This window comes from Dipodomys ordii, unplaced genomic scaffold (genome assembly GCF_000151885.1).
Source record: "Dipodomys ordii isolate 6190 unplaced genomic scaffold, Dord_2.0 Scaffold172, whole genome shotgun sequence".
NCBI classification, from domain to species: domain Eukaryota; kingdom Metazoa; phylum Chordata; class Mammalia; order Rodentia; family Heteromyidae; genus Dipodomys; species Dipodomys ordii.
Window position 1 is genome coordinate 245,877 of NW_012267388.1, and position 26,842 is coordinate 272,718.

The 26,842-nt window shown below is 41.8% G+C and overlaps 1 protein-coding gene across 2 annotated transcripts in view; it reads right to left on the reverse strand.

The window, feature by feature from the left end:
• Positions 1–15,239, reverse strand: part of B3gat2 (beta-1,3-glucuronyltransferase 2) — a 47,709-nt gene extending 32,470 nt beyond the window's left edge. Inside the window, exon 1 of one of the 2 annotated variants that reach the window (XM_013033627.1) lies at positions 14,859–15,239. In XM_013033627.1, coding sequence (XP_012889081.1) covers positions 14,859–15,239 — 381 coding nt within the window. Of the gene's footprint in view, positions 1–14,642 lie in introns of both variants that reach the window. The other variant, XM_013033626.1, reaches the window with a different exon arrangement.
• Between the last annotated feature and the right edge of the window lie 11,603 nt (positions 15,240–26,842).

Below are 26,842 nucleotides of genomic sequence, written 5' to 3' on the forward strand. Positions count from 1 at the left end.
AAGGAAATTTCCACCAGGCACCAGTGTCTTAATCCTGTACTCCAAGCTACTCAGGAGCTGAGATCTGAGGTGGTTAGAAGCCAGCTTGAATCGGAAAGAGACTTATATCTGCAATTAATGAGCCCCTACCCCTCCAAAAAAAAGCCAAGTGGTAAAGTGTCAGCCTTGAGCACAAAAGTTCAGGGATAGCACCAAGTCTGGCACATGAAATTTCCATTCAAAACAACTGAAAATACTTAACAGGGCATGAGCACCAGACTCCAGCTCAGCATACTTATGTAACAGAACTTCCATGTGAAGCAAGACTACAGTTCCCAGAGAGCAAAGACTTTGTAAGGATGCCTCAAGCCTTTTTGCAACATGAACAGATGTAACTGAAGAACTTTCCAGTGTCACCAAAATATCCCAAACTGTCACCTGACCTTTAAAAAAGACCCTGGCATTTTCATATTGCAATGTCACATTCATTTAGATGACGAACAACAGGCCCACATATGGGCCCAACTTAAAGTTTCATTTCCAACAGCCCACACAGCGGCACAGTAGGGCCACAGAGACTGTAGGGACTGGTGAAGACAGAGTAGCCAGGAAACCTTGTGACATCTTGCCTGTGGGGCATCTCCACAAGCTCCTCTGGCTACTGACTTTGAAGAGAACATGTCTGGATCAAGAGGGAAGTTGTCCTGATGATCCCCTCACATGTGGATCACTTAATTTAATACTCACCACAACCAGGTAAGTGTTAGGGAAGACAGACATAGTACCTGCCTCCAAGACACTATGAAAATTAAAGAGCAGCATCCCCCTGGAGGTCCTTCAGGTGGGGCCATAGGCTCTGCCAAGCCTGGAGGCCAGGTCTTCCAACTTCTTCATTTGGAATTTTTCTATCAACAAACCAGATTTCAGTCTATAAGTCCATGGACTACATAGACAGATGGCTGGAAGGAATGAGCTTCTAGACTCTCAGCAGGCTCAAGAGTGCTTCCTAAAGCTGGTCTAGTTGGATCGGGGCAGAAGCCCCTTCCTACTTACTCTTCACCTCACTGAAAGGCCTATTTTCTACACATCACGAACTATATTAAATGCAGTCTCTCTTGCTACAATCTCCAGGGAATCACACAAAGGAACATAGAAATATTGCTATCTTTACAGAGAAAGTCAATATCTCTAATGAATGAGTAATAAATCCTTTAGAGAAACAAGGGGTTACTAATTATTTGCATTCAGAACAATCAAGGAGCCCTAATGTTGTCAATAGATCGCTACTGATAGATTACTATGTGAGTTTTGGCTTAAAGCTTGAAAGTTCAAAAGCTAAGAAAGAAAGCTGGGTGCTGGTAGCTCATGCCTGTAATCCTAGCTACTCAGGAGGCTGAGACTGAGGATTGAAGATGGAAGCCAGCCTGGCAGTAAAGTCCATGAGACTCTTATCTCTAACCGGAAAAAAAGCTGAAAATGAAGGTGTGGCTCAAGTAATAGAGTGCCAGTTTTGTAAGTAAAGGCTAAGGGACAGTGCCCAGACCCTGAAATCAAGCCCCAGAACTGGCAATAAATAAATAAATAAACAAATAAAATCAAGAAATAAATTTTTGTAATGTAAATTCTTCCTGTATGAGGTGACGTAATGTAAGATGATGTAATGTGAGCACAACTTATCCTAAATTGTATCATTTTGTAGCAATCTGTAATATCCAATGAGTACAGAATATATAACCAACAACCAAAAAGTTTTATGCCTACCTATGTTACTGAGAAATGAATTTCTAATAAATGTAACTTTTGTGCTTAATAGTTAATACCTAATTGTAACACTTAGGTTATTTTGATAAATTCTTTACCACTACTAATTGTAATGTTAGGTCAAACCTAAATAGGTTTTAAGACAGAAGCTGACCGCCATAGGACTTACCACATTTCAGTGATATATATTGTCATTGCAGATAAATGATAAGATGCATATAAAACACCTTGAACCTTAAGGTATTATTCTAGGATGAAATTCTGAGGGAAAGCCAAAGGGAGACAAGAGAAACATAAAAATTCTGGATATGGGGTTGGGGATGTAGCTCAGTAGTCTTGCATGCATGAGGCCCTGAGCTCAATTTTCACCACCTAAAAACACAATTATAATTTTTTCCTGAAAAGTATGTTTATCAAATGAATGATTATGGGTATAGCACTGTTACAGTAGAGATTCTACTGGTCATATTTACATTATCCCAGAAGTGATATGCTTTATAACTATTTTAAATGATTAAAATTTAGATATAAATCTAAAAATATCCCCAAGCATGTATAATTTTTCAAAATTCTTCTAGATGTTAACAGAGCATTGAGGGCTACTGTGTGGGACCCCTGGTTATGAGTATAGTATTACTTATTCATGTGTTTTTGGCCAGAGACCAGATGGCAGAGGACCCAGAGCTATGAGGAACAAGCAGTCAGGCAGCCACTGCATCCACAGGTGACAGGGTAATTAGGAGACCCCATGGTAAACTCTAAAGGCTACATCTCCCTCATTCTGGTGGAAAGTATGCTTTAAAATGCCTTTATGTATGAAATTGTAATAGCTGAAAAAAAGAGAGAGAAGAAGCATATTAGAGCTTCTCAATAAGCTGAAAGGCCAGCTGGGGACTCCGTGTTCTGGGTAGGAGTAAATGAAAGTGAAGCCTGCTGAAGTGTTCCTTCCACCACCTCTCTCCCATGGGGACTGAGGGGCACTCCTAACCTTCTCACCCAGCAAATGACCTGAATCTTCAAACAAATGCTTGTGTTCCGAAGCTTTAAAATTCTACTGGTCATTCCTCTCTATTAAGCTACCATCTCCTTTGTAATATGTACATATTATCTCTTAGGATAATTCATACCAGAAATAATCCATCTGTCATTCAGTAAGTATAGTTCTAGGTCATGGTAGGTGCGGAGACAACACAGAATGAAAAACCATTCCATGGATCTATAGGAAGCTGAGAGCCTAATTTCATGCAAGCTACTTTCCTGGCTTTCACAGAGTTAGAGTCAGCCTCAGACCTCACAACCCAAAGAAGAATATCCTTTACCTCCTTTCATCCCTTTTCCTTTAGAATTTTGTGGGTTTTTTTTTTGCAAGAGCGTTTGTAGACAAGCCCTATTTAATTTTGTCCTCTAATTATTCTGGTAACACCCAATGGTATAATTAAGATACCAGTTATTGCAGTTCTGTTTGGGTACAGCCTAATTCGAGAAAGCCAAGAGTATACCTCTTCTCTCTTGTCAGTTCCCTGGCAATAAAATCACCATGTGAAGAGTGGAGAGTTGAGAAGAATCTAATCAACTGATATAGTGCAATTATCTAATATGTTGACATGTGGGATGGCCACATAGGAGGAATGTGATCCTCCTATACTTAAATCAGCAGTGGCAATATGCATATAGAAATTAAAGTTGTAAAAAAGTCCTGTGGCTGTGTGTTGTGTGTGTGTATGTGTGTGTATGTGTGTGTTTGTGTGTGTGTTTGTGTGTGTGTGTGTGTGTGTGTGTGTGTGTGAGAGAGAGAGAGAGAGAGAGAGAGAGAGAGAGAGAGCGTGTGTTCTGGGGCTTTAATTTAGAGGCTTGGTGCTGTCCCTGGCTTCTTTGCTCAAAGCTAGTACTCTACCACTTGAGCCATAGCTCCACTTCTGGATTTTGTCTTTTGCTTTTTCATTTTGGTAGTTTATTGGAGATAAGAGTTACACAGATTTTTCTGCCTGAGCTGGCTTTCAACTGTGATCCTCAGAACGCAGCCTCCTGAGTAGCTAGGATTATAGGTGTGAGGTATCCACACTTGGCTTCTTACTTAGCTTGTTTTTTTTAATCATAACTAGTGCTCTACTTCTTGAATCACAACTTCACTTCTACCTTTTTTTGCTGGGTAATTGAAGATAAAGACTCTCAGATTTGTATGCCTGGGTTGGCTTAGAACCTGGATCCTCAGATCTCAACCCACTTTGAGTAGTTAGAATTACAGTGAAAACCACTGGTGCTCAGCTTGTCTTAAAACCCCTTTTGGAATCACTTAGCCCATCACAATTAATAATGACTATAAAAACAGCATAAATGTTACAAAATTGGGCATTGAACTATTAAGCACTCTTTTAACTATTAAACTAGTAAGCACCAGTACTATCTTTATAGGAAATTAGTTTCTTAGTAAGACAAAAGGAGCAATTTTTGGTTGCTGATTATACAGGACAGGTCCATAATTCAGTACCCAAAGCAACCGCATAAGGTAGGCAACCCTTGCCAATGTAATGCAAGTACTGAAGCTGGCCTTGAACAAGGGGCTGTTTACTCCCCAGCTCCTGTCTGAGATCCTACCAGCACCCAAACTTTCTTGCGCGTGTAGAGGCCCAACATTCAATAGCTACCTTGATATAACTCCCCCTCGTGCCTATTAAGCACTTAAAGTAAGGTGTCACATTTATCTTTATCACTTAATATTTAATGGCTCAAGAGAATATTTTGTATGTTAGTACTAGGGCTTGAACTCAAAGACTCCTGCTTTTGCTTGGGTCTTTTGCTCAAGGCTGGTACTTTACCATGTAAGCCACACTTCCACTTCCAGGTTTCTGATGATTAATTGGGAAATTAATCGTCTTTCAATTTGCCTGCTTGGGCCTGACTTCAATCCTCAGATCTCAGCCTTCTGAGTAGGTGGGATTACAGGTATGAGCCACTTGGGCCTGGATGACTCAATATAATCTTAAAACAGTAAGTAACTTGGAACTATTATTTAAATGACATTCTATACAGGATTATTTTCTGGAATAAATTTTCTTTGGTAATCAATTCCTTCAGCTTCTAAGTGTTTTATGCATTCAACAAATATTCATGCACAGTTATAGCATGCTAAGTACTGCTCCAAACATCTATAAAGCATTTGCAAAATTTTACACCACCACATCCTTAGCACAACTAGGCATTTAGTATTTACTAACCAGGTGTTGTAGCATATGCCTATAATCCTAACACCTTGGGAGCTAAGGTAGAAGGATCCTGAGTTCAAGGTCAGCCTGATTAACACAGTATGAACTCCTTATTATAAAATACTACTCACAGTTTTCCTAATAGTTTAATTCTTTTACTATCTTATCTCTTGTAACAGTTAAAAGATTTGAGGTGGGCATCTGTGGCTCATGCCTGTAATCCTAGCTACTCAAGAAGCTGAGATCTGGGGATTGCAGTTTGAAGCTAGCCCATACAGAAAAGTCCCTGTGAGACTCTTATCTCCAATTAACTACTAGTGGCACTGTGGCTCAAAGTGGAAGAGTACCAGCCCTGAGCAAAAGAGCTCAGGGACAACGCCCAAGCCCCCAGTTCAAGCCCCATGACTACTACCACCAACAATAAAAACAAGTGAAAGATCTGCCTAGTGGGTAATTCTGAAGGCCAGAGGCAAAAGACAAATACAAGAAGAAGGAAAGTATGTTCTTCACACTGCTGTGTGTGTGTGTGTGTGTGTGTGTGTGTGTGCATGTGTGCATTGTGTGCAGGTGTATGCATGTGTGTTTTGTGTGTGTGTGTATGTGTTTGTGTGTGTGGGGGGGGTGGGTGTGTGCTAGTGCTGGGGCTTGAACTTAGAGCTTGAGCACAGTCCTTTAGCTTTCTCACTCTATTCTAGCACTCTACCACTTAAGCCTCAGCTCTAGTTCCTGCTTTTCATTGGTTAGAGATAGTCTGCAGACTTTCCTGCCTAGACTAGCTTCAAACTGCAGTCCTCGGATCTCAACCTTCTGAGTAGATAGGGTTACAGGCATGAACCACTGGTACCTGGCTTGCTGTGCATATCTTTAAATTCACAGGTTTAGAGAAGGTCATGACTATATCCAGTTAAATACCACTTCCAAAATAAAACCAAAGAGTTTGTTTCTTTTGGTTACTAAAAGCTGTCCAAAGAAAAGAATCACACTTGGGCACACAGGGCATGGAAAAGTGGATGCTTACTTCTTCACCTCCACCTGTCCTCCTCCCAGCCCCTGGCCATCAAGAACATCTTTCAGGTCTCAGGGTATCCCACATATCCTCTTTTCCCAGATTACAAATAAGGCTGCATCTCCCTGGAGAGGTTCCTCTTCCCTCTGCGCCATCACCCACTTGTTTCCGCCACAGCTCAAGTATCACTTCCTTAATTCCATGTTCTAAATCTTACATTTCTCAGCACACACTGACTCTAGACAAGCAATAAGAAAGAATCTTTAAAAGTACAGGTTTTCAGAATTGTGTGCTCCTACTAAGAGACAAGACACACCTGCACTGAAAGCTGACAGGACAAGTCTTCAAGTCAGTGTGTGTACATCATGTTCAAAGTTCTTTCTGTTGATGAAGGAGACTGATTAAAACAACAAACTAACAGGGAGCCAGTGGCTCACACCAGTAATCCTATTCAGGACTATTCAGGACAGTGAGATCTAGAAGACTGTAGCTCTAGGTTGCCCAGGAAAAAAAAAGTTTTTTAGACTCCATCTCTAGTTAACCAGCAAAAACTAGGTCTGGAGGCATGTTGCAAGTGACAGAACATCTTCCAGGTAGGCAAGCTGAGCAAGCATGAGGGTCTAAGTTCAATCCTTAGTATTGCCAAAAATAAATAAATAAATTTAAAAAAACAGATAATATGAACCACAAACTACTGAGCTGCTAGCTATTTGGGGAAGTGGGCCAAAAGATTTGACCTTTGGTAAAGAATATGACTGCTCCCCTCAATGCTGCTATGGGTGTTTTATGCATTTTAGGCATACAAGACTCAGCCAATAATTTGTTCATTTAGGTTTGAAACCAAAGGCAAGTCCCAATTCCAGAAGAAACTGGACAGGAAAATTAAGAAGCCTCCTACCAAGAAGCAAGCAGAGAGATGACTATGGCTAGGAGGAGCATGGACAGCCCTCATAAGGTGCACACTGTCACATGAGCTTTTTCTCTGATTGACTCAGATCCCCTGCTTCTCTCCTCTGTAATGCAGTGAATGCTCCTGAAACAGTTCATTCTATCCCCATACTCCATTCCACCCTGAAAATTATTCTTCCATTCCATTCTGCCTGCCCTGAGAAGATGCCTGAAAGACAGAGTTGTGGTTTCTATGTACCTCAGAAAAGGGCAAAAATTACTTTAATGTTTGCCCTCTAGCTTTATTATCTATTTACAGGAACACACTTAAAAAGTAGGACGACAGCTGATACACTAATCTGGCAATTTCCCTCAGACTTAAAAAATATTTAAAACATTAAATTGTCTGTCAGGGAGACAGTGCAGGAAGTTATAAAATTTTCATAAGCAAAATGACATGAGAGCCAAGTGCCTGTAATCCTAACTGCTAAGGAGGCTGAGACCTGAGAATTGTGGTTCAAAGCCAGCCCATGAAAAATCCATGAGATTCTTATCTCCAATTAACCAGCAAAGTGACAGAAGTGGAGCTCTAGGGTTATAGCCCCAGCCTTCAGCAAAAAAGCCAAAAGAAAGTATGAAGCCCTGAGTTCAAGCCCTAGTACTAGAACAAAAAAAAAAGGACATGAGGGGTAGGAAAAGGTAAGGGCAGGTTTAGGAAGTTGTTGGCCAAAAACACAGAATTTAAATTAGTAGAGAAGAATTCAGAAGCTCTATTGTACAATGTGGTGAATACAATCTATAACACATTGAATATTGAGTATATTTAAAACATTCTCAATACCTCAAAAATGAGTATGTAGGGTACTGAATTCTAATTGCTTAATATAGACATTCCATAGTATATAAATACACAAAAATATCTTCTGTACTCCACACACATATAGAGTTCTGGTCAAATTAAAATAGTTAACCATAAAGGAAAAATATATAAATACACAAAAATATCTTCTGTACTCCATAAACATATAGAGAAATAGTTAACCATAAAAGAAAAAAAAAGTCAAGAGAAGGGAAAGGAAAGTTGATAAGAAAGCCAAAAAAGACTTGAGTTCAAAAAAGGCAGAAGGGGGCTGGGAAGGTGGCTCAGTGATAGAGCGCTTGCCTTGCATTCATGAGGCCCTGGGTTCGATTCCTCAGCACCACATAAGCAAAAAGAAAAAAAGCTGGAAGTGGCGCTGTGGCTCAAGTGGTATTGCTCTAGCCTTGAGCTGAAGAGCTGAGGAACAGTGGCCAGACCCAGAGTTCAGGCCCCACAACCAGACCAAAAAAAAAAAAAAGGCAGAAGGTATCAACACTATCAGAGACTCTTGCTAGTCAAGTGCTTTAAATATTCCGGTGACCTACTCCCATCTGACTATGTCCTAAAGACAGTTTCAGGGACATTAGTAGCACAACCTTTAGAATCAGGGGACATGGATTCAAACTTCTCTCTCTGCCACACAAAGGCTAGAGGACCTTCTCAACTACTTCCAGTGCTTCTATCAAAATTAGTGATAATGAGCTTGGCACTGTGGCTCACAGCTGTAATCCTAGCTACTTGGGAGGCTGAGATCTAAGGATGTCAATTCAAAGCCAGCAGAAATGGCCTCAAAACTTCATTTCCAATTAACTAGCAAAAAACTAAGCTGTGGGCATGGCCTAAATAGTAGAGCCCCAGTAAGCAAACAAGCTAGTCAAGTGTAACGGCCTGAGTTCCAATCTTAGTACATGAAAAAATAAATTAAAAAGGTGATGCCGGTTGAATTGTTCAGTAGTAAAGATTAAGCTATAATCATGTTCTACTTCTTTAAATTCCTTCACTCACCAAAGGACTATATTCATGCCTCACGAAAAAAGCTCAGGGACAGTATCCATGCCCTGAGTTCAAGCCCCAGAACAGACACACATGTACAAAATTACTGTAGCTTTATTATTGTAAACTGGAAATGCATTCTAAACCAACCCATCTATGGACTACTGTAACTATTTTACTTTTGTTTCCAAGAAAATTTTGAGAATCATATAAAAATATAAATTTCATGCTTCAATAGCACCATGAATCAAGCAGACATTGATGGGCTAATGTAACAGACTGAGCAAATTTTCACCACAGTGCAAAAGGCTTGAATATTACTGAATTCTGTGAACACATACACATACACAACTTGAGTACTACCTGGAATAGTTAATAAATAAGACCATAGCCTTTGTTTATCCTATTTTGTTTTTGTAGCATGCCTTAAAAGCAATTAGTATTTCATTACTATTCACATGAGAGAAAATGTACCAGCTTATAATCTAGAAGCAAGTAGAGGAGAGAGAGGATGCAAGCACACACTACAGTTTCCAAGAAGTAAAGAACAGCCTAAATATTTAAAAGACACAAGATTCATCACATCAAACCATGTCTTTATGCCTATTCATGAGAGTCAGTTGAGGGAAGACAAATGATGGGTAGGGAGATGCATCAGCAGGAGAGGCAGATGGAGAAATGTCTTCTAAACCTGAATTATTCCCGGCCTATTAAAATCTCAAAATCCAAATGAAAAGTGATGCTCTCTAAGGGAAACCCTATTTTAAAAGTGGGCCATAATTCAAGACACACCCAGAGAGACTAAAGGAAATCTATAGATCTAACATTTATAGTCCAAGAAAACTCGCTGTAGTTTTCTTTTTTTTTTTTGGCTGTAGTTTTCTATACACATTTTTTAACAAAATTTTTACATTTCATCAGGCCTGTGGCATACCTATTAATATGTTTTCACAGGGTAAAAATATAAAATACAAGGGGAACATTTCATGCAGTCATTTAGGGCTACCACCAAGGGACCCTTCTAGGTTTAAGAGTTTTAGAGTCACTCTAAGCTTAGACACTTAAAAAGGTAAAACTATTGTCTACTTTCACAAACTTTAGTTGCTACTCAGGGCAAAAAGGGTCAAGCATTATTAACTCGAATGTCTTTTGGCTTATGGCTTCAGTAAGCATGAAAAGGGAAACACAGAAATAGTCCCTACAGTAATAAGACAGAATTAAACCTCACTAACTTCATCTGTCTAGTGCACACAAACAGCATCACAGTCCAACAATAACACAAAATCAAGTGAAGGCCTCTTTCTTCCACTTCACTGTTTCTAGAAATGTCTTCAAGAAGCAAGTCTCATTAACTCACTCCTTCCATGCATTCCTTAAATGTCTGACCTGCCTTGTCTTCCAGTCTTCTCTCTTTAAGATTAAACTGTTTTTAGTTTAGTATTTTTTTTGTTAATTTCTTGCTTGTGAAGTACTATTTGGTGCCAATACTAAGGCTTGAATTCAGAGCCTTGCGCTCTTAACTTTTTCCTGTAGTGCTCTACACCTCTACATCTAACTTTTTTGCTGGTTATCTGGAGATGAGTCTCTTGGATTTGTCTGCCCATGCTGGCTTCAAAACTGGATCTCAGCTTAGGCAGGATTATGAGCCAACCCTAAAGTACTATTTTCTTTCAAATTTTTCAGTTCAATTGATTTCCAAACTAACTTCACTGAAAACCATAACCTTTGGTTAGCTTTGAAGGTTTTCTGATGAAGAACAGAAATCTGATCAATAGTGGCACTGAAAGTAGAAAGAGATATAGTCACACTTATCTGTAGTTGTGGCTTTTATTAAAGCAGCTTAAATCCTTTGTAAATACGCTTTTCAGAGAGCTGGATCGATAGGATGCACAGGCAGGCAAGATTACCAGGGATCCATGCCTGAAAGCCCATCCATGCCTTAGGAAGCTCTGCACCAGTTGCTGAGGTACTTGAAACCTAGAAAAACCCTACCACCTGCTTTTCTGGTGGACACATTTTGTCTCTCACACTCGGCTTCATTTGCAAATTGAATTGGCTGTTCAAATAGGGTTGTTCCCTAGAAACATTACTTTCCTTGCAGTGCAGCTCACTTGAAAGAAAGCTGAAAATTAGTTAGCTGTATGGGAGGGAGGAAAAACCTTATTCCAGTTACCAGGGAGGAATAATTGAACACAGATGCCTGGTGTGTCTTTAATTTAATTTGGAGACCTTTCATCCTTTACTTTCCTTCATTTGCAGCCAATACTCAATGAGCTAATTTGTAACTGGTTCATTTCCCTCCTTTTATCTTATCTAACATCATACAGGAAAATTAGAAGTACTACGAATAACAGATGAAGCCTGACTTGGGTCATTCTTAAGTACGGCTTATAAACTAAGTTGTGTATATACATGCAACATAAGGGGCTGAGATTTATCCCTACAGAATCCATGTTGAGTGTCTTTCTCTTCCTGCAACGACTCATGTCTTTATTAGTTATACCAGGTCCTATTTGTTCTCCAAGAAAATAGCATCTACACTATAGTTCACAATAGAATCATTAATTCCAGAATGGGTATATGGTAACCCATCTCATGAATAAAACTGAGGTTTAAAAGAACTTGAAATTCTGAGAAATGCACAAAGACAAAAGGATGCATAAACTCCACTGGATCAAGTTCAAATGTTGTTTGCCATACAAGGAAAAAAGTTGTAAGAAGAAAAAACTAAATGTCAAAATGCATTTATGAAAAAGGGCGCCCTGTTCTGTGTAAGCAATCACAGGTGAGGGAGAGAGAACCAGAGGCAAAGTCTAGTGGTCACAAAATGCCTGGCTGAGCAATATAGAACTTACATTCTAAATTAAGCCAACCTGTTATGTATTTTATATAGTTGGCATCTCTCCACAAAATGTCACTTAAGTTTATTTATTTTGATCATTTCATTGCCTCTCATTGTGCAAAATTTTATAGCCTGAGGAAGTTTGCATGGGTTTTACTTTAGTTTCTATTTTGTTACTATTCGTCTTCCTCTCCTCTTTATCTTCTCCCCACCTTCTCCCACAGACACATGGGGAAGGGAATACTTTCTCCTGCTTCTAAATATCCTCCACCACAAGCCCTTCTTTCAGTTTGAGAAGCGTTAAAGGAAGGCTGTATTCACTGCCTGTATGTGCCAACTTCTGCACTTGCTTAACACTCTTGCCAATAAGCTAAAAGCTGTGATAAATGGAACTAATTCCCTTTCACAGTCCATTCCATCAATGCTTATTAACAATGATTTGAATTATTTTGCTTAAACGGGGCCATGAATTCTTCACAGGTAAGGCAGCTTTCAAGTTGAACCAGATTAAAAATATATAAATAAAGACTTGGTTTTTAAATTACTGAGCACCGGAAGTAGCGCTGTCGCTCAAGTGGTAGAGTGCTCACTTTGAGCTGAAGAGCTCAGGTACAGCACCCAGGTCCATAGTTGAAGCCCCATGACTGGCAAAACAAAAATAAAAATTCCTGAGCACTGAAATGTGAAGTTCTTTGATTCAGAATATAAGCCACTTCAGATATGGAATCAGACCAGATGCCCCTCAGTAGATGAATGGATCAAGAAAATCTGGTATATATACACAATGGAATTTTATGCCTCCATCAGAAAGAATGACATTGCCCCATTTGTTAGGAAATGGAAAAACTTGGAAAAAATTATATTAAGTGAAGTAAACCAGGCCCAAAGAAACATAGGTCCCATGGTTTCCCTTATTTGCAATATCTAGTATATGTCTGAGTCAAGCAGAAAAGGTCAGATAATGTGATGTTAGGAAAATGAACCCTTAGATATGTATTTTAATGTTTTTTCTTTCATGCATGTGTTTCTAACGCATTTATAAGATTATCTCTTTGTTGCTTTGTATGTCCCTCCCCCACAGTATAACCCCTGCTTTCACTATATTTGATGTCAGTATAACTTGTAGAGGAGATAGGGAAAAACAAGTCATTTAAGGATACAGGTGGACCTGTTGCAACAATGAGAAGTACAAGTTGTCATGTCGAAAATGAGCTTTACAACGTTGGTGGGGGGGCGGGGAGGATTGGGTGGGGGGGCGGGGAAGGGATGTGAAGGGTAAACAAAGGAGGAGGCTGCAATGCTTGATAAGAAATGTACGCATTATCCTGCCCATGTAATTGTAACCCCTCTGTACAGTGTGTTCACAAAAATAAAATAAAATAATAATAATAATAAAGAATATAAGCCACTTCTTTTAGGGGAGGAACACTGAAGCAGCCCAATTTTAAAATAAAAGCAGATCCTTCAAATAATATATATCAACTTTACTGCTGTTATGCCATTCACTACCAAGCTTATGTCTCTGGAGAAATATGGACGGAAAGCACTATGCAATGAAGAAGAAAAGATGAAGAACAACTATTCATTTTATCTTAGAAGACAGATAAATAAAATGAAGGTGACAATTAACCTTAAGGAATGTGTGTGTGTGTGTGTGTGTGTGTGTGTAAATGTGGCTTGAACTCAAGGCCTTGCACTTTTTTTTGTTGTTGTTGTTGGTCATGGGCCTGAACTCTGGGCCTGGGCGCTGTCCCTCAGCTCTTCAGCTCAAGGCTAGCGCTCTACCACTTGAGCCACAGCACCACTTTTGGCTTTTTCTGCTTATATGGTGCTGAGAAATCAAACACACGGCCTCTTGCATGCAAGTCAAGCACTCTACCACTGAGCTATCTTCCCAACCCAAGGCCTTGCACTCTTGCTTAGTTTCTTTGCTCAAGGCTGGAACTCTACTACTTAAGCCATACCTCCACTTCTGGTTCTTTGATGGTTAACTGGAGATAAGAGTATCCTGATTTGTCTGCTCTGGCTGACTTCAATCCTGAGATCTCAGCCTCCTGAGTAGCTGACAGGCGTGAGCCACCAATCATGGAATGGAATCGATAAAAAATTCAACAGGTAGGGTACAGATGAATTGTCCTGAGATTCCGAAAACAAAACAGAGATAAGGATGAAAGTGTGGGCTGGGGGAGAGTTAGGGCTTTCCATTACTAGACACAGACTGTTTTACCAGTGCCAACCCACACTGTTTTTTTAGTGTCCAATTTACTTGAGGAAAGGGGGAGATGGAGTTGGTAGCCAGCAGGATGTCAAGGAATTTCAGATGGAAGAACGCTACAGTCTCAGAGGACAAAGACACCAACAAGCTTTCTTTTGGCTGTAATGGGGTAAGGGGGTGGGGGATGGGGAAGGGAACCATGCAATTCAGTTTTCTTTGTAGACTATTCACAGCTCCACTGTAAAATATCAGCTTAAAATAACTCCACCTGTGCTGGATAAGTGTGTTGGCCTGCCATAAGCAGCAAACAAGATCTTACCAGAAAGTACAGAGGCCTTCCAGAAAGGTCAGAAAGAGGAAAGCAGCCCAGATGCTGCCTTTTGCAAAAAAACATAACCACAGAGCAAAACAATTCCAACTTATTTGCCAAACAAGGTTTCCTTGAAAGAAAAAAAAGAAGCTATCTTCAGGGGCAGAAAGAACTATTTTGTGGAGAATAGGAAGCGATGGATGGGGGACCTATGGAAGTGTCTTCACTATCATTTCCGTAGCATACATAGGAGAGATTTATCCCTAACCTGAGTTTTAAACACCACCTCCACCTACACGCTGCTCAATTCCGAATTACCTGGACGTCACCCCGTACATTAGGCCTGCTTCTGGGTCTGGACTGCAACCCCAAGCCGCTTGGCCACAGTCCAGAGGCCAAGAAAACCTAAGGCAAATTCCCTTCCTCCTAGGCCACACCTGTCCTCTCCGGCTTCTCCACCTGCACAACGAGCGAGGAGCCCCGAATGTGTGCACGGGAACCCAGAACTCCAAACGTGCGACCTCAGCGCGGCCAGACCCAGGGTCCCTCCCGCCGTGGTCCCCCAGCAGGGCAGGCAGGCTGCTACCTCCTGGAAGAGCTCCAGACTGTAGGTGTTGTCGTCGTCGGCGAAGAAGAGCACGCCAGGCTGAGAGCGCTGCTGCTGGTGCGTCTGGCGCAGCCAGGCGAGGCCCGCGTTGCGCTGCTCGGTGGCGCGCGGCAGCCCCGGCCGCTTGTAGCGCCGCGGCGTGGGCACGTGCAGGTGCGTGCTGGGCAGCCCGGCCCGCGCCAGGAAGCGGCTCACCAGCTCGCTGCGCGCCGCCGCGTCCTCCACCAGGATCCAGTGCAGCCGCGCCACCTGGCGGAACGTGTTGGCCAGGCGGGTGAGCTCCGCTTTCTGCACCGGGCGGCTGTAGGTGGGCGTGATGGCATAGATGGTGGGCAGCGGCGGCTCCGGCTCCGCCCGCGGCCGAGACTCATTGCGCTGTTCGGCGTGGCGCCCCGGGCTGACCCTGCGGGGAAGCGGGACGCGGGCGGCCCCACGGCCCGCGGCGGCGTAGGGAGAGAAGTGCGGACGGGGGGTGAGCGGCGGCGCGGGCCTGCGCGTATCCACGTCGAGCATGATGATGACGATCAGGATCCAGGGCAGGAGGATGAAAAAGCGGCTGAACAGCACCGACTTCATGGCGCGCACTGCCCCCGGGTCGGACGCCCCAGAAGAAGGGGACGAGCTGGACGTGCGCGGGGAAGTGCGCGGCTTGGACAGTGGCGGCGGCGCCCGCGCTCAGGGGGCCGCGGCCCGCACGCTCTCCCCCTCGGGCGCCCCGAGCCCCAGAGCTCCCCAGCTCGGCGTGCGGGATCCGCGCCCGGGCTGGCACAGCTGGAATTAGAAGGGGTGCCAGCGGCCCGGGGGCCGGGCTGCCAGGGTGCCCTCGCTCTCGGGGAGTCCGCGGGAAGCGGGACTCGGTCCAGCCGCGAGCTGTTAGCCCCGGAGTTGGGGCGAGCGCAGGGAAAGCACCACGAGCTTTCCGAAGCCGGGGTGGCTGAGGCGACACCCGGGGCGCCTCGCTGCTCCTGTCCGGTGCCGCTGCAGGGAATGGTGCCCAGCTGCGGACCCCAGTGACGCTCCCTGGGACTTGCTCCGAGGCGGGCAGCAGGTGCCGGGGGCTTCCCACCCTGGCGCCGACACCCGTGGCGGGAGGGCGGGGGACCCGACAGATGTGATGTCCCCAGTTCTATTCCCGCGCCGCAGCAGACACCCGAGCTCCTCCCGTACCCGTTCTTTTCTTCTCAGAACCTCTCGCGGCTCTGGCAGCAAGATCCCAAAGCAAGCAAAGAAAGAAAAAGCCGGGGGGCGGGGGCGCTGCAGACTCCAGCGTCCCCCCAGTCCTCCGGAGGGAAGACGGCAGCGCAGCCCAGGCTGGGAGGGGCCGCCAGAGCGGGCGGGCGGGCGGGCGGGCGGGCGGGCGGGAGCGACAGGGCCGGCGCTGCGGGTCTGTGCCCGCCCGCGGCCCCTGCACTGGCTCAAAAGGAGAGCGGGAGGAGGCTCCCCGCGGGGAGGCTCGACCCCGGGCGGGGATGGTGCCCGTCCTCGGATCTCCTAAGCTTTCCAAAATACTGCAAGGTCTTTGGAGATCAGCCAGGAAAATCCATTCACTTGCGGGAAAACTCGGAGACCTGGGAGGGAGGGAGGGAGGGAGGGAAAGAGGAAGGGAGGGGGAGGGGAGAAGAGAAAGGGAGGGACAGCGGGGGGGGGGAGAGGGAGAGGGGGAGCAATGTGAGGCAGCCCATAAGAAGGACATCAATCCCAAACAGCGCTTCCAGACTGCAGTTAGATTTGGAAATTCTTCAAAGTCCAACTGAGTATGGTTTAACTTGGCTTTTCTTCAATAATCTGGAGCCACAGTCCCATTACAGTTTACTCTCACCAGAATTTTCTCCCTGCGATCCTTTCAAGGAAGGTTGGAAAGCACATTTCCCCTTCATTTTCCAGATAAGGAAACCAAAACTCAGGATTAAAAGGAATTTCTTCCAGGTTAGTGTCAAATGTGGCCAGTGGAAGAACGGGTCTAGAAGTGCAGCCTATGGCGTCCTGTGCACAGCCTGCACCTCTTCCTCTGAACACTCAGCACTCCTAGACACCAGCGAGGTACCATCAGAACCAGACCATGGCATATGGAACCATGACAGCGTCTGCACAAGTACATTGGATAAGTACACCGTTGGCGCATGATTTTGCCTTTTCTAGCTAGGGGATCTACTCATGGTGGGCTAAGAAAGAAGAGAGCATACTTGTGGGCACACATCCCAGGGAGAGGCTTCCAAACAGAAGGAATACCCACCCCCTCTTCCTGCTCCAGATAAATAATTTCTGAGTGTATCTTCTCTGATTTTTCTGCCTTCTTCAGTTATGTTCACAAATCCAACTGTGCATTCTCAGAGGGCAAAGCATAGCTTTTGGAGGAGATGTCTGCTTCACCTTTCTGGGTATTCTTTTCTGGCTCTACCTTGAACCTCCTTTCCATTATAGGGGGTGGCCCATCTGTGAGTTGCTTCAATTTCATGCTCACATTCTGACACTGGAGAGTGAAATCTTACACACTGGTCTCTTCTCCTAACCTACTGAAGCTTGCTGTCCTAACTCACAAATCACATTTGAAGCTCTGCAGATTCGTGCATCCTAAAATCAAAATAAAGATTCCATTGGATGTCCACCAAGATTCTAGAAGAGCCCCAATGTATCTTGAATGGAACACCGAAAGGATCCATCACAGCATCCCAGGGGACCACGCAGAGGCAGGCAGGCACGGGAGAAAGATTATTACAAGGTTTATTAGAGGAGCTCCCTGAGAGGAGCTCATGGCATCTGCCACTTTCTAGGTAGCAGCAGCGTCTCAGGGTAGGAAGTGAGGTAGATGGGAGCTCATGTGGTCTGGGCGGAGAGAGGGCCCACTGTATAGCAGGAACTCCAGGGCAGGGAGGAGCCCAAGTCTGTGGAGCTGAGGACCAAAGGTGGGCATAATACTTACAAACACAACTTAGGAAACTCATGCCCTGCTCTGGGCTTTGTATGCATGTAACATCATGAGTAAGGGTAATGGGGTGGGCAAGAAATCAATACTGGCTTTCCTTAAATGCTAGAAGGCAGCACACAAACTGAAACCCACCATCCATACTTACTGAAGACTTACTCTGTGAAAATTTTTTTTATTTGGTTGAACAAAATGGCTCATGTGAGCTGGAGTAAAAATCAACTGGTCAGTGAATTGTATTAAAAAAACATCACTTTCATTAGTGATGTTTTAATGATGCTTCTGTTAGGTCTTAACTAGTCTTAATAGTAAGCCCTTTCCTGTCTTCTCCCACACCAAGGCTCTTTACTGAACAACAGTTAAATTTGGAACTTGAGATTTTAGCTAGTGCTCACAGTTTAAGGAGCACATGAAGAGCTGTTGCTCCATTTTTGTATTACATACATGGTTAGCCAGGTTTATCTCATCTGTTCTCAGCCATCATGTTTCTTGAAGCTGGGCAGACATGGGTTTGAGTCCCAGCTGGGCTACTTTTCCTTGTGCAACTCTACAAATTTAATGAGCTTCTCAAAGGCTCCATTTCCTTATTATGTACACCATGGGAATCTTGCAAGGATTAAAGAGGATAAGTGTTTTGCAGCAAAATTGGCACTACATGGAAATAGTTAACCTGGGAGTCTCTCTGATCACAATTATCACATAAATATGAAGTGAAATATCTTCAAATAGTGCCTCCACCTATAGGGAAAGAGATTTCCATTGGTGTGTTAGAGTTTTCCTAAATAGCTATAGGAAGAAGAAAGAAGAAATCAATTGCCCCAAAGTCAAGGCATACAGTAAGGATGACACGATTCTAAGTGACACTTATTGCAAGTGGGTGAATGTGCCATATTGTTTTATACTCAATGACTCAAAAATCCCTAATGGTCAAATCTCAATAAAGATTACAACAGGGTTACATCTGTTGTCACTGTATTTGATTCCGTTGTCCTGCATCTTAAATATACATTTTTCTAATTTGGGGAGGGGAAGGGAAATAACAAAATACTGAAATAAGGATACAAGATGACCCATTGTAACAACGAGATGTACAAGAACTATGTTGAAAACGAACTTTACAAGTTTGGGGAGGAGAGGGAGGAGTTGGGGGGAGGTGGGGAGGAAAGGGATGGTAGGGAACAACAATGGAGAGGGTAACAATGCTCAATAGGAAATGGACTTATTACCTTGCTCATGTAACTGTAACTTCTGTACAGTGTCTTTACAATAATATACATATATATAAAGATATAGGGTTACAGAGATATTATCAAGAATATCCATTTGAAGTATACAACCAGAGTACAAAACTTTTATGTGCAAAAATATATCATGCATGAGAAAATATGTAAGATTTATTAGGTGGTGTAATAGAAATAAATTTCTTTAATGGAAATTGGAAGAAAATACCATTTCTATGAAGAATAATCACTGGGTAGCTACAGTACTTTTTCTATACAGCTTATGATATTCTTCTATAAAACAATTTAAATTTGATCTGTAATTGGTATGAAGGTTGGTGGAAGTCACTAGAGTAATTAAAATAATTACCTAACTTTAGAGCTTCAGCACATCCTCTCACTGTTTATTTTCATTTAATCTCTCTAATTATTTGTGTAACAAAGTGAGCACTGCTTCCTCTGTACTAATGAAGCCTGGATTGCTGCCTTCAGCCACTGAATTTCAACATTCAATTGTTTCAAATACACAAAGGTTAAAAAATTCCCATTTAGGAAGCTAGCAAAACTCATGAATAATCACTGAACATTTACATTTGCTGTGATGACTAATATGCAACTATAACTTCTGGAGCAAAAAGATTGCAGTGTGATTTGTGCGGTGTACTGAACTGATCCCATTTGACATTTGAGCCTGGGGTTTTGCTAGTGTGACTAAATCAACCTTCAAGTGAGTATTGGGAACATTCTTGGTATTCTCAGTCAAGCAGAAAAAGAGAGTAAGGGGAAAAAAATCCTATACTGGTTTAAGCATTTGGAACTCTAAACAGGATAAGAATGTGGTTATGCAAATCAGCACATGAAAAGAATCAGGACTCAAATACTAATTATTGGTAATCAGTATTTGCACGTGAATATAAATGTTTCTATTAAATCGTTATTCACAATCATGTGAAAGAATGATGTTGAATTAAATAGGTTCTAATAGCTTCAAATTCCAGGGATACTTTTCACTTTCATTGATTACTGGCAGAAAAAAATGATACCCAAACCACAGATTAAGTGGCTCATTTGGTTTACTTTTTTTTTGCTTTGAATTATCTACAAATATCACTTTTGGCCTAGAATTGTTCTGAATTAGGATGCTTTCTTAACGTTTCAGACTTTTTCATTTATTATGTGTAAATAAAATTTGTCCAGTAAAACCCTATTTTTAAAGATTAACTGAAACCAGAGTTATTCATTACCTGAATTTCTAGAAAAGCAGAAATTGACAGTATACCATAACAGTCTTACTTAAAAAACAATTCACTCAGCTGGGCATTGGTAGTTCATATTTTTAATTCTAGTTTCTTAAGAGGCTGAGATCTGAGGATTATGGTTCAAAGTATCCATGAGATACTTATCTCCAATAACCAGCAAAGTGCCAGAAGTAGAGCAAAAAAAGCTCAAGGATAGCACCCAAGCCCTGAGTTCAAGCCTCAGTACTCACATACACACACGCATGCGTGCGCGCGCACACACACACACACTCCATTCAGTTGGAATAAGAGATAAGGTTATAACATGACAAAAGCCTCTTTTTCCTGTACTAATGGAGTAGAATGCACTCACAAAACAAAACAATAAAGCATGCATAAAGGCATAATGCATCTCCTTCTCCACCCATACTATCTTTAAAATTGGCATCTACATTAAGATAGTGATTTGCTATAAAAAATTAAAATTAAAAAAATTGAATTTTCCTGTAAAACTACTTAAACTACTTTTTTTATCGTTGTCTCAAGATTGAAAGGAGATAATATACATGAAAGTATTTTAAACATTGTTTACACATATAAACTGGAAAGGGGAGGGCACACAGACCAACAGTTAACAATTGTTCAAATATAAGATGAAAACATGTGGTTTCCTTGTTTTCTCACATATTTTTACATATATTTAAAATTTTTCAAAATAGAAGTTAAGACATATGATCATGTACTAACTAACATAATACTGGCCTGCTGTCTTTGTTTTGAAAACAACTATAAACTCTTGATTTGTGCAAAATATTATAATTTTGTAGCTGAATATGAACCCCCTAACCACCCCATAGTCTAACCCACCCCATACCTTAGAATGTGACCTTATTTGGCAATGGGTTATAGTAAGTCTAACTATAGTTAAGACAAAATCATAATGGAGTAGGGTGGACCTCTACTCTAATAGTGTCCTTATGAGAAGTAGAAAGTGGATACAGAGGCACAGACATAGGGAGGAAGCCATGTGAAGATTGGAACCATGTCCCACAAACCTAAGAAGGCCAAAGATTTTTGACAAAACAAAACTTCTCAAGTAAAGCCTCAACTGAAAGGTTACTGCTAAATTTTTCTTTATATTGACACAAACTAGAACACCCAAAGGCTTTTGCAGTGCCCCTCCTTAGTCCTTAGTTATAAGAATATGTCTTTCTAAAGAGAACTGCAGGAGGTAGCCACAGGGGGTTGAGGACCATTGTGTTCTATGTCCCAATGTTTCTAAAGAAGGAAAAAGGAGAGGTACTCCTTAGATAACAAAGTCCTACTCAACATATAGTCTTTCTGCTCTGTTCTTCCTTTCCCTCCTAAAAGCCCTTGATGCCAGTGAGTACAAATGATGGAGCTTTGAGATGTTCCATTCATCTTCTTCAAGGTAGCCAAGTGAATCATCCTGATTTCTTCCTGCTAACTCTTGTCTCCTGAGGACTGAGCAGTAGTAAGCCCAGATTTATTCATGTAACCATGAGTACGATTTAAAATCAAGATTCTTTATTGTGCATTCCCTTAAGGTGACAAACCACAGCCAGTCCTGGGTAAGATATACCATCCCACCTGTTAGCATAGTCATTGCTTTCCAAATGGCCTTCATCTCTCTAGGCTAGAATTCTCAAGGTCGTGGGGGTAAAGCAAGATGGCAGAGTAGAGGTTTTCTCCATAGAACTCTGAGAAATAAAGGTGAGACTATTAGAAATGAATAGACACAGAAGTGGTACAGGAGAGTTTGTCAAGACAATTTTGTGCAAAATGGTACAATACCATTACTTTCCCCAGAGCTAAGTAGGCACCCTGGGCAAAGCAGTTCACTAAATTTGTTTTTGTTATTTGTCCTGAGGCTTAAACTCAGGGCCTGAGCACGCTCTGTGAGCTCTTTTTGCTCAAGTCTAGCTCTTTACCATTTCAAGCCACAGATCCACTTCTGGTTTTCTGGTGGTTAATTGGAGATAAGAGTCACAGGGACTTTCCTGCCCCATCTGGCTTTGAACCACAATCCTCAGATCTCAGCCTTCTAAGTAGGTAGGATTATAGGCGTGAGCCACCAATGCCTGGCTTCTTTCCTGGGTTTTTATCTCAGTCCAAATTGCCCCTCCTCCTTGTCAAGGAGTTAGGCTCACATTCTAAGCATAACTGAATAACAAGGCAAGAAAGAGGGCTATTCTTTAATTTTTATTAAAGGCTTACAATTTTTTTTTTTAAATAACGGCTGTCTGGGAGCAAGGCTGGGAATGGAGTGGTTGGCAGATACAGTTGGAGGAGGTTGATGAGGTCAGTGGAAAGCTCTCACTCTAAAGCAGACCTTATTTCCTTTAACTCCATTGATAAAGATTTCTCTTTCTAATAAGCAGTACACTTGGTAATTGCAGTTTTATTCTTCTAAACTCCTTTGATAAAGATTTATCACCCTAACTTGGCTAGCTGGTCACAAGCAGCACAGCTGGTAATTAATTACAATTTATTCTTTAACTCTTTCAACACAAGAATCACATTTCTCATGTGGCTGCTGGTCACAAAAAGCACAGGTAATAGTTACAACTGAAGTAAAAAAAGCAAACAATTCCAGGAAATATCAATACCAAAATCATCAATAAAAGACAGAAGCACGTTAACAGAAAAAGACTACTGTATTCAGAAGAGCAAAACTAAGGAAGAACATTGAGAACTAAAAGAGAGGAACAAGACAGCAGAAAAGTATGATGAAACAAAAAGATAACAGGAAACTAGGACAGAGATTGCAGCTCCAGCCTGTGTCCCCTGGGAGGCAAAGAGGCTCACAAGTTAGGAGACCTCCACGAGAGACAGGAAGACCTAGTTAGCTGTAGGGCAGTTTCATACCCCAAAATCATCAACCCCCTTTAGGGGGATTTGGTGAGTCCTAGGATGGCTTTCAGTCTCCCTATTTCAGAGAGTGGCAGTGAGGCACCATCTTGTACTGGAGCTCCTGCTTGGAACTAAGTAAGGTATCAGATTACATTAGTTGAGTGCAGGACATGCATTAGTTGACAGCCAGGATGCCAGAGACTGAGACCCAACTGGGAGTTGGAAGCAAAGTAACAATTGGTGATTTGTGCCATCTGTGACACCTAACCAGGGTCCAGGTGCCCAGGTCTCACCCTGCTGATGAGAACAATTTCATTGTCTGAATTCTTCAGAAAACCAGATGCTCACCTCTGCTGTGGGGAGAGCTCAGTCTGCAGCTCAGGAAGGCAACTATACATGGGGACCTGGGGAACAATTAGGTAACAACCAGAGGAGGAGCCTTGGAGTGGGAGGGGACTGAATAGACAAAATGAGAATTCAAAGCAGCAAGAGGAGAAGGGCCTAAAGGTTGGTGATGCCACCCTCATGGGTAGAGTAATTTCCAGGATACAAGAATTACTACAGAAATGGCCCCTTAGCCCATGACTTGAACACTGTTTAGCATCTAGGAGCTATTGGGTGGCTTTGAGTGCTGGCTACTGGGTGGGGCTGAGAGCTCTGAATATAGAACCCATATGGTACTCCACAGCCTTGTCTTAGCACAGGAGATATGCTTCTGGATAGAGTCTGAAAAAACTGAAACTTGAAGACTTAGTCCTTCAGACCATCACCACTGGTGAAAAACTCAATGTGCTGTTTCATTCTCACTGCTGGGCATATTAGAGGAATGCTCTGGGGGGAGCCCATCTACTTCCCCAGGGGGAACAGAGGGACTTGTACAGCAGTTGGGACCTTGATTGGCCCACAGACTGAAAAATCATTGTGCACCCATCAGTGATTTTCAGTACACAAAGATAACATTTCTAGGTTGGAATCCACATAAAATTAGACACTCAACTATCCTTGCCCTCAACTCATAGGAAACAAAAACACAAACACAAAGACATACAGGCAGCTATCTCACTCACCTTTACCTGAGTAGTGCTAGGGGACCAGGACAGATGTCATAAGCATATAGACAAAAACTTGCCACTAAGCTATTCCTGAGTTCAGAGAATTTACAAACTTTACCACTTCACAGTCCTGCCTGAGCTTTGTGAACACTTGCTTGAAAGACCCCAGCTTACTAAAACATCCACCCAGTGAATGGACCTCAATATGTAAACTATAATGCAGAAAAACCAGGGCACCAAGATGCCTCCAAATATGAGGAACTCCACAGTAGTAGATCCCTAGTATCTATTAATGGAAGTGGGGAGGATACTTTATGAACATGTATAAGAATAGAACAATGAAAAAACTAGAACAATGAAGTTTTTTGAGGTTGATTTGGGTAAACAGAAAATGGGGAAAATAATGGTTAGAGTTGAGTCTTATAGTATGCATACATTGACATGTTGACATGTAATCCCCTTGTATAATTAATTGATGCTAATAAAATTTCTTTATTATGACTAATAGTAAGAGGCTGGGTGAAGGGCAATGAAGAGAAGGTTTAATAAGGGAATATGATCTTTCATAATTGAGATAATTTTCTCTGCCCCAGAAAATCCCCCATAAATATGACATCAATTCTCAGACTACATCATATGGCTTTCCAAGGCAATGTGGTTCCATTTGAGGTGTTGCTGAGATGCTCCAATCCAAATAGGAAGTCCTATCCACAAGGCCATATTGGTGGCTACGGGCTCAGGGATCTCTGCAGCTGCTGTTACCATGTATTTCCTCATAGGACAATATTAAAGGACATCTATATTCAATCAGTCCTAGGAAATTTTACTCTTGTAGGTGACATTTAAAATCAGGGTTGCTTTTCTTCAGACCTATCTGTAGTTCACTAAGGTACAGATCTTGATCAAGAATTCAACCTGTAGGTTGGGGATGTTGCTTAGTGGCAGAGAACTTTACCCAGTTGCCTTGTGTTCAATCTCTAGCACTGAAAAAAAGGACAATCTCTACATTAACAAAGCTTCTTAATATAGAAGATCTTTCCGGTGGGACAAATTCACAAAACCAAGTTGATTAAAGACAAGGTCTCCAAATTCTGTTTATTTAGACAAAGGGGTTCTTTTTAAATGGTTGTTAGTTTGAAAGGGAAGACCTTTTAAAATATTTCAGTGTTGAAAGCAAAAACTGGGAGCAAATATTATGAATTTGGGGGCAGAAACTAGAGAATGGTTCAGTAATCTCTCATCTCATATCTCAGGGCCTTAGTTCTACTATATATACTTTTGATGTTCTCTCTCTAAAGTCTAGTGAAAATGTGCTCTGAATGTTTTTCCAGTTCTATAAATGGGCTTAATTTAAGTGGGTAAGATCAAAATAAGTTGTTTTATTATGACTGGTACATATCTGGTAGTTGTAAAAAGGGTTAAAGAAAGTTGTCTGAGCATGGTAGGATACATCTATATTACCAGCTACTTGGAAGGTAAAGATATAAAGAATGTGGTTTGAGGCCAGCCTGGACACAAAGGATATTTAATTTCAACAAACATGTGGGATGTGGTGGTGGTCAGACAGACAGAGAGACAGAGGCTGTATGAGGCTGTCACTAGGCAAAAATATGAAACCCATTTATCAAAAGTAATTAAGTATTAAGTTAAAAGGTATAGAGGCCGTAGCTCAAGTGGCACAGCACCAGCCTAAAAAGTGTAAGGCCCTTAGTTCAAACCCTAGTACCACAAAAAAAGTTTCTAGTATCTTCTTAAAGAAGACAATATCGCCTACTCAATGTACAAAATTAATGTTGTATCTATAGATAAACATTATTATATGAGCAGTCTACCAAAATATAAGAATTAACACTATAGAACATATTGTTGTAAGCCTAATTTCTCCTACTCTGATAGCCTACTATCTTGATTTAGATTGTTTTAATTATTTGTATAATACTTATTTTTGAGCCTGTATTTTCACAATGAAATGCTGACATGGATTAGTTTGTGGGTGATATGCCAAATAAAGTATTGCTTGGATTAAGCATGTGTTTGGGGTCTGAGTGAATTATAAATCAGAGTAAAGGGGTGGGGTTCCTTTATTTTTCTGCTTATCAGTTTATAGTCCTGGCCTGAGATATTAAACCACCTAGACTTAGTCAGAAAAGGAGCACAATAAGACAGCATTGTTCTAGAGCAAAACTAGTAGTCTGGGTAATATTTCTCCAGAAAGGTAAGTTGGAATTCTATTCAGATGGAAGCAATCAAGCCAGCATAGTCATCATCCCCAAACTACAGCCTTGGCTAAGAGTCACATTTCAACAAACAAAAAGAAATCAAAAGCGCTCTCATTCTAAATGAAGTTCATGTTCTGACACAGCTTCCAGCAGCAAGGTCTCAGGGATGTCCTAGTCAAGGTGTTGTTGATGGGTATTATCTGGAAGCATTTGATCACCTAGAAGGTATTAGTAACTGCAGAGCTTCTGCATGACAAAAGACATAGCTAGCAAGATCAATAGAGAGCCCATAGACTGGGAGAAGATCTTCACTAGTCATACAACGGAGAAGGGTCTCATACCTAAAATATACTTAGAACTCAAAAAATTAAATCCCCCAACAACAAATCCTCAAAGAAACAACTGCCAGATAAATAAGTGGGCTGAAGACTTAAAGAGAAACTTCTCTGAAGAGGAAATAAGAATGGCCAATAGACACATGAAGAAATGCTCAACTTCTCTGGCCATAAAAGAAATGCAAATCTAAACAACATTGGTATTCTACCTCACCCCAGTTAGAATGGCTATAATCAAGGACTCTAATAACAACAGATACTGGTGGGGATGTAGCCAGAAGGGAACCCTACTGCATTGTTGGTGGGAGTGTAAACTTG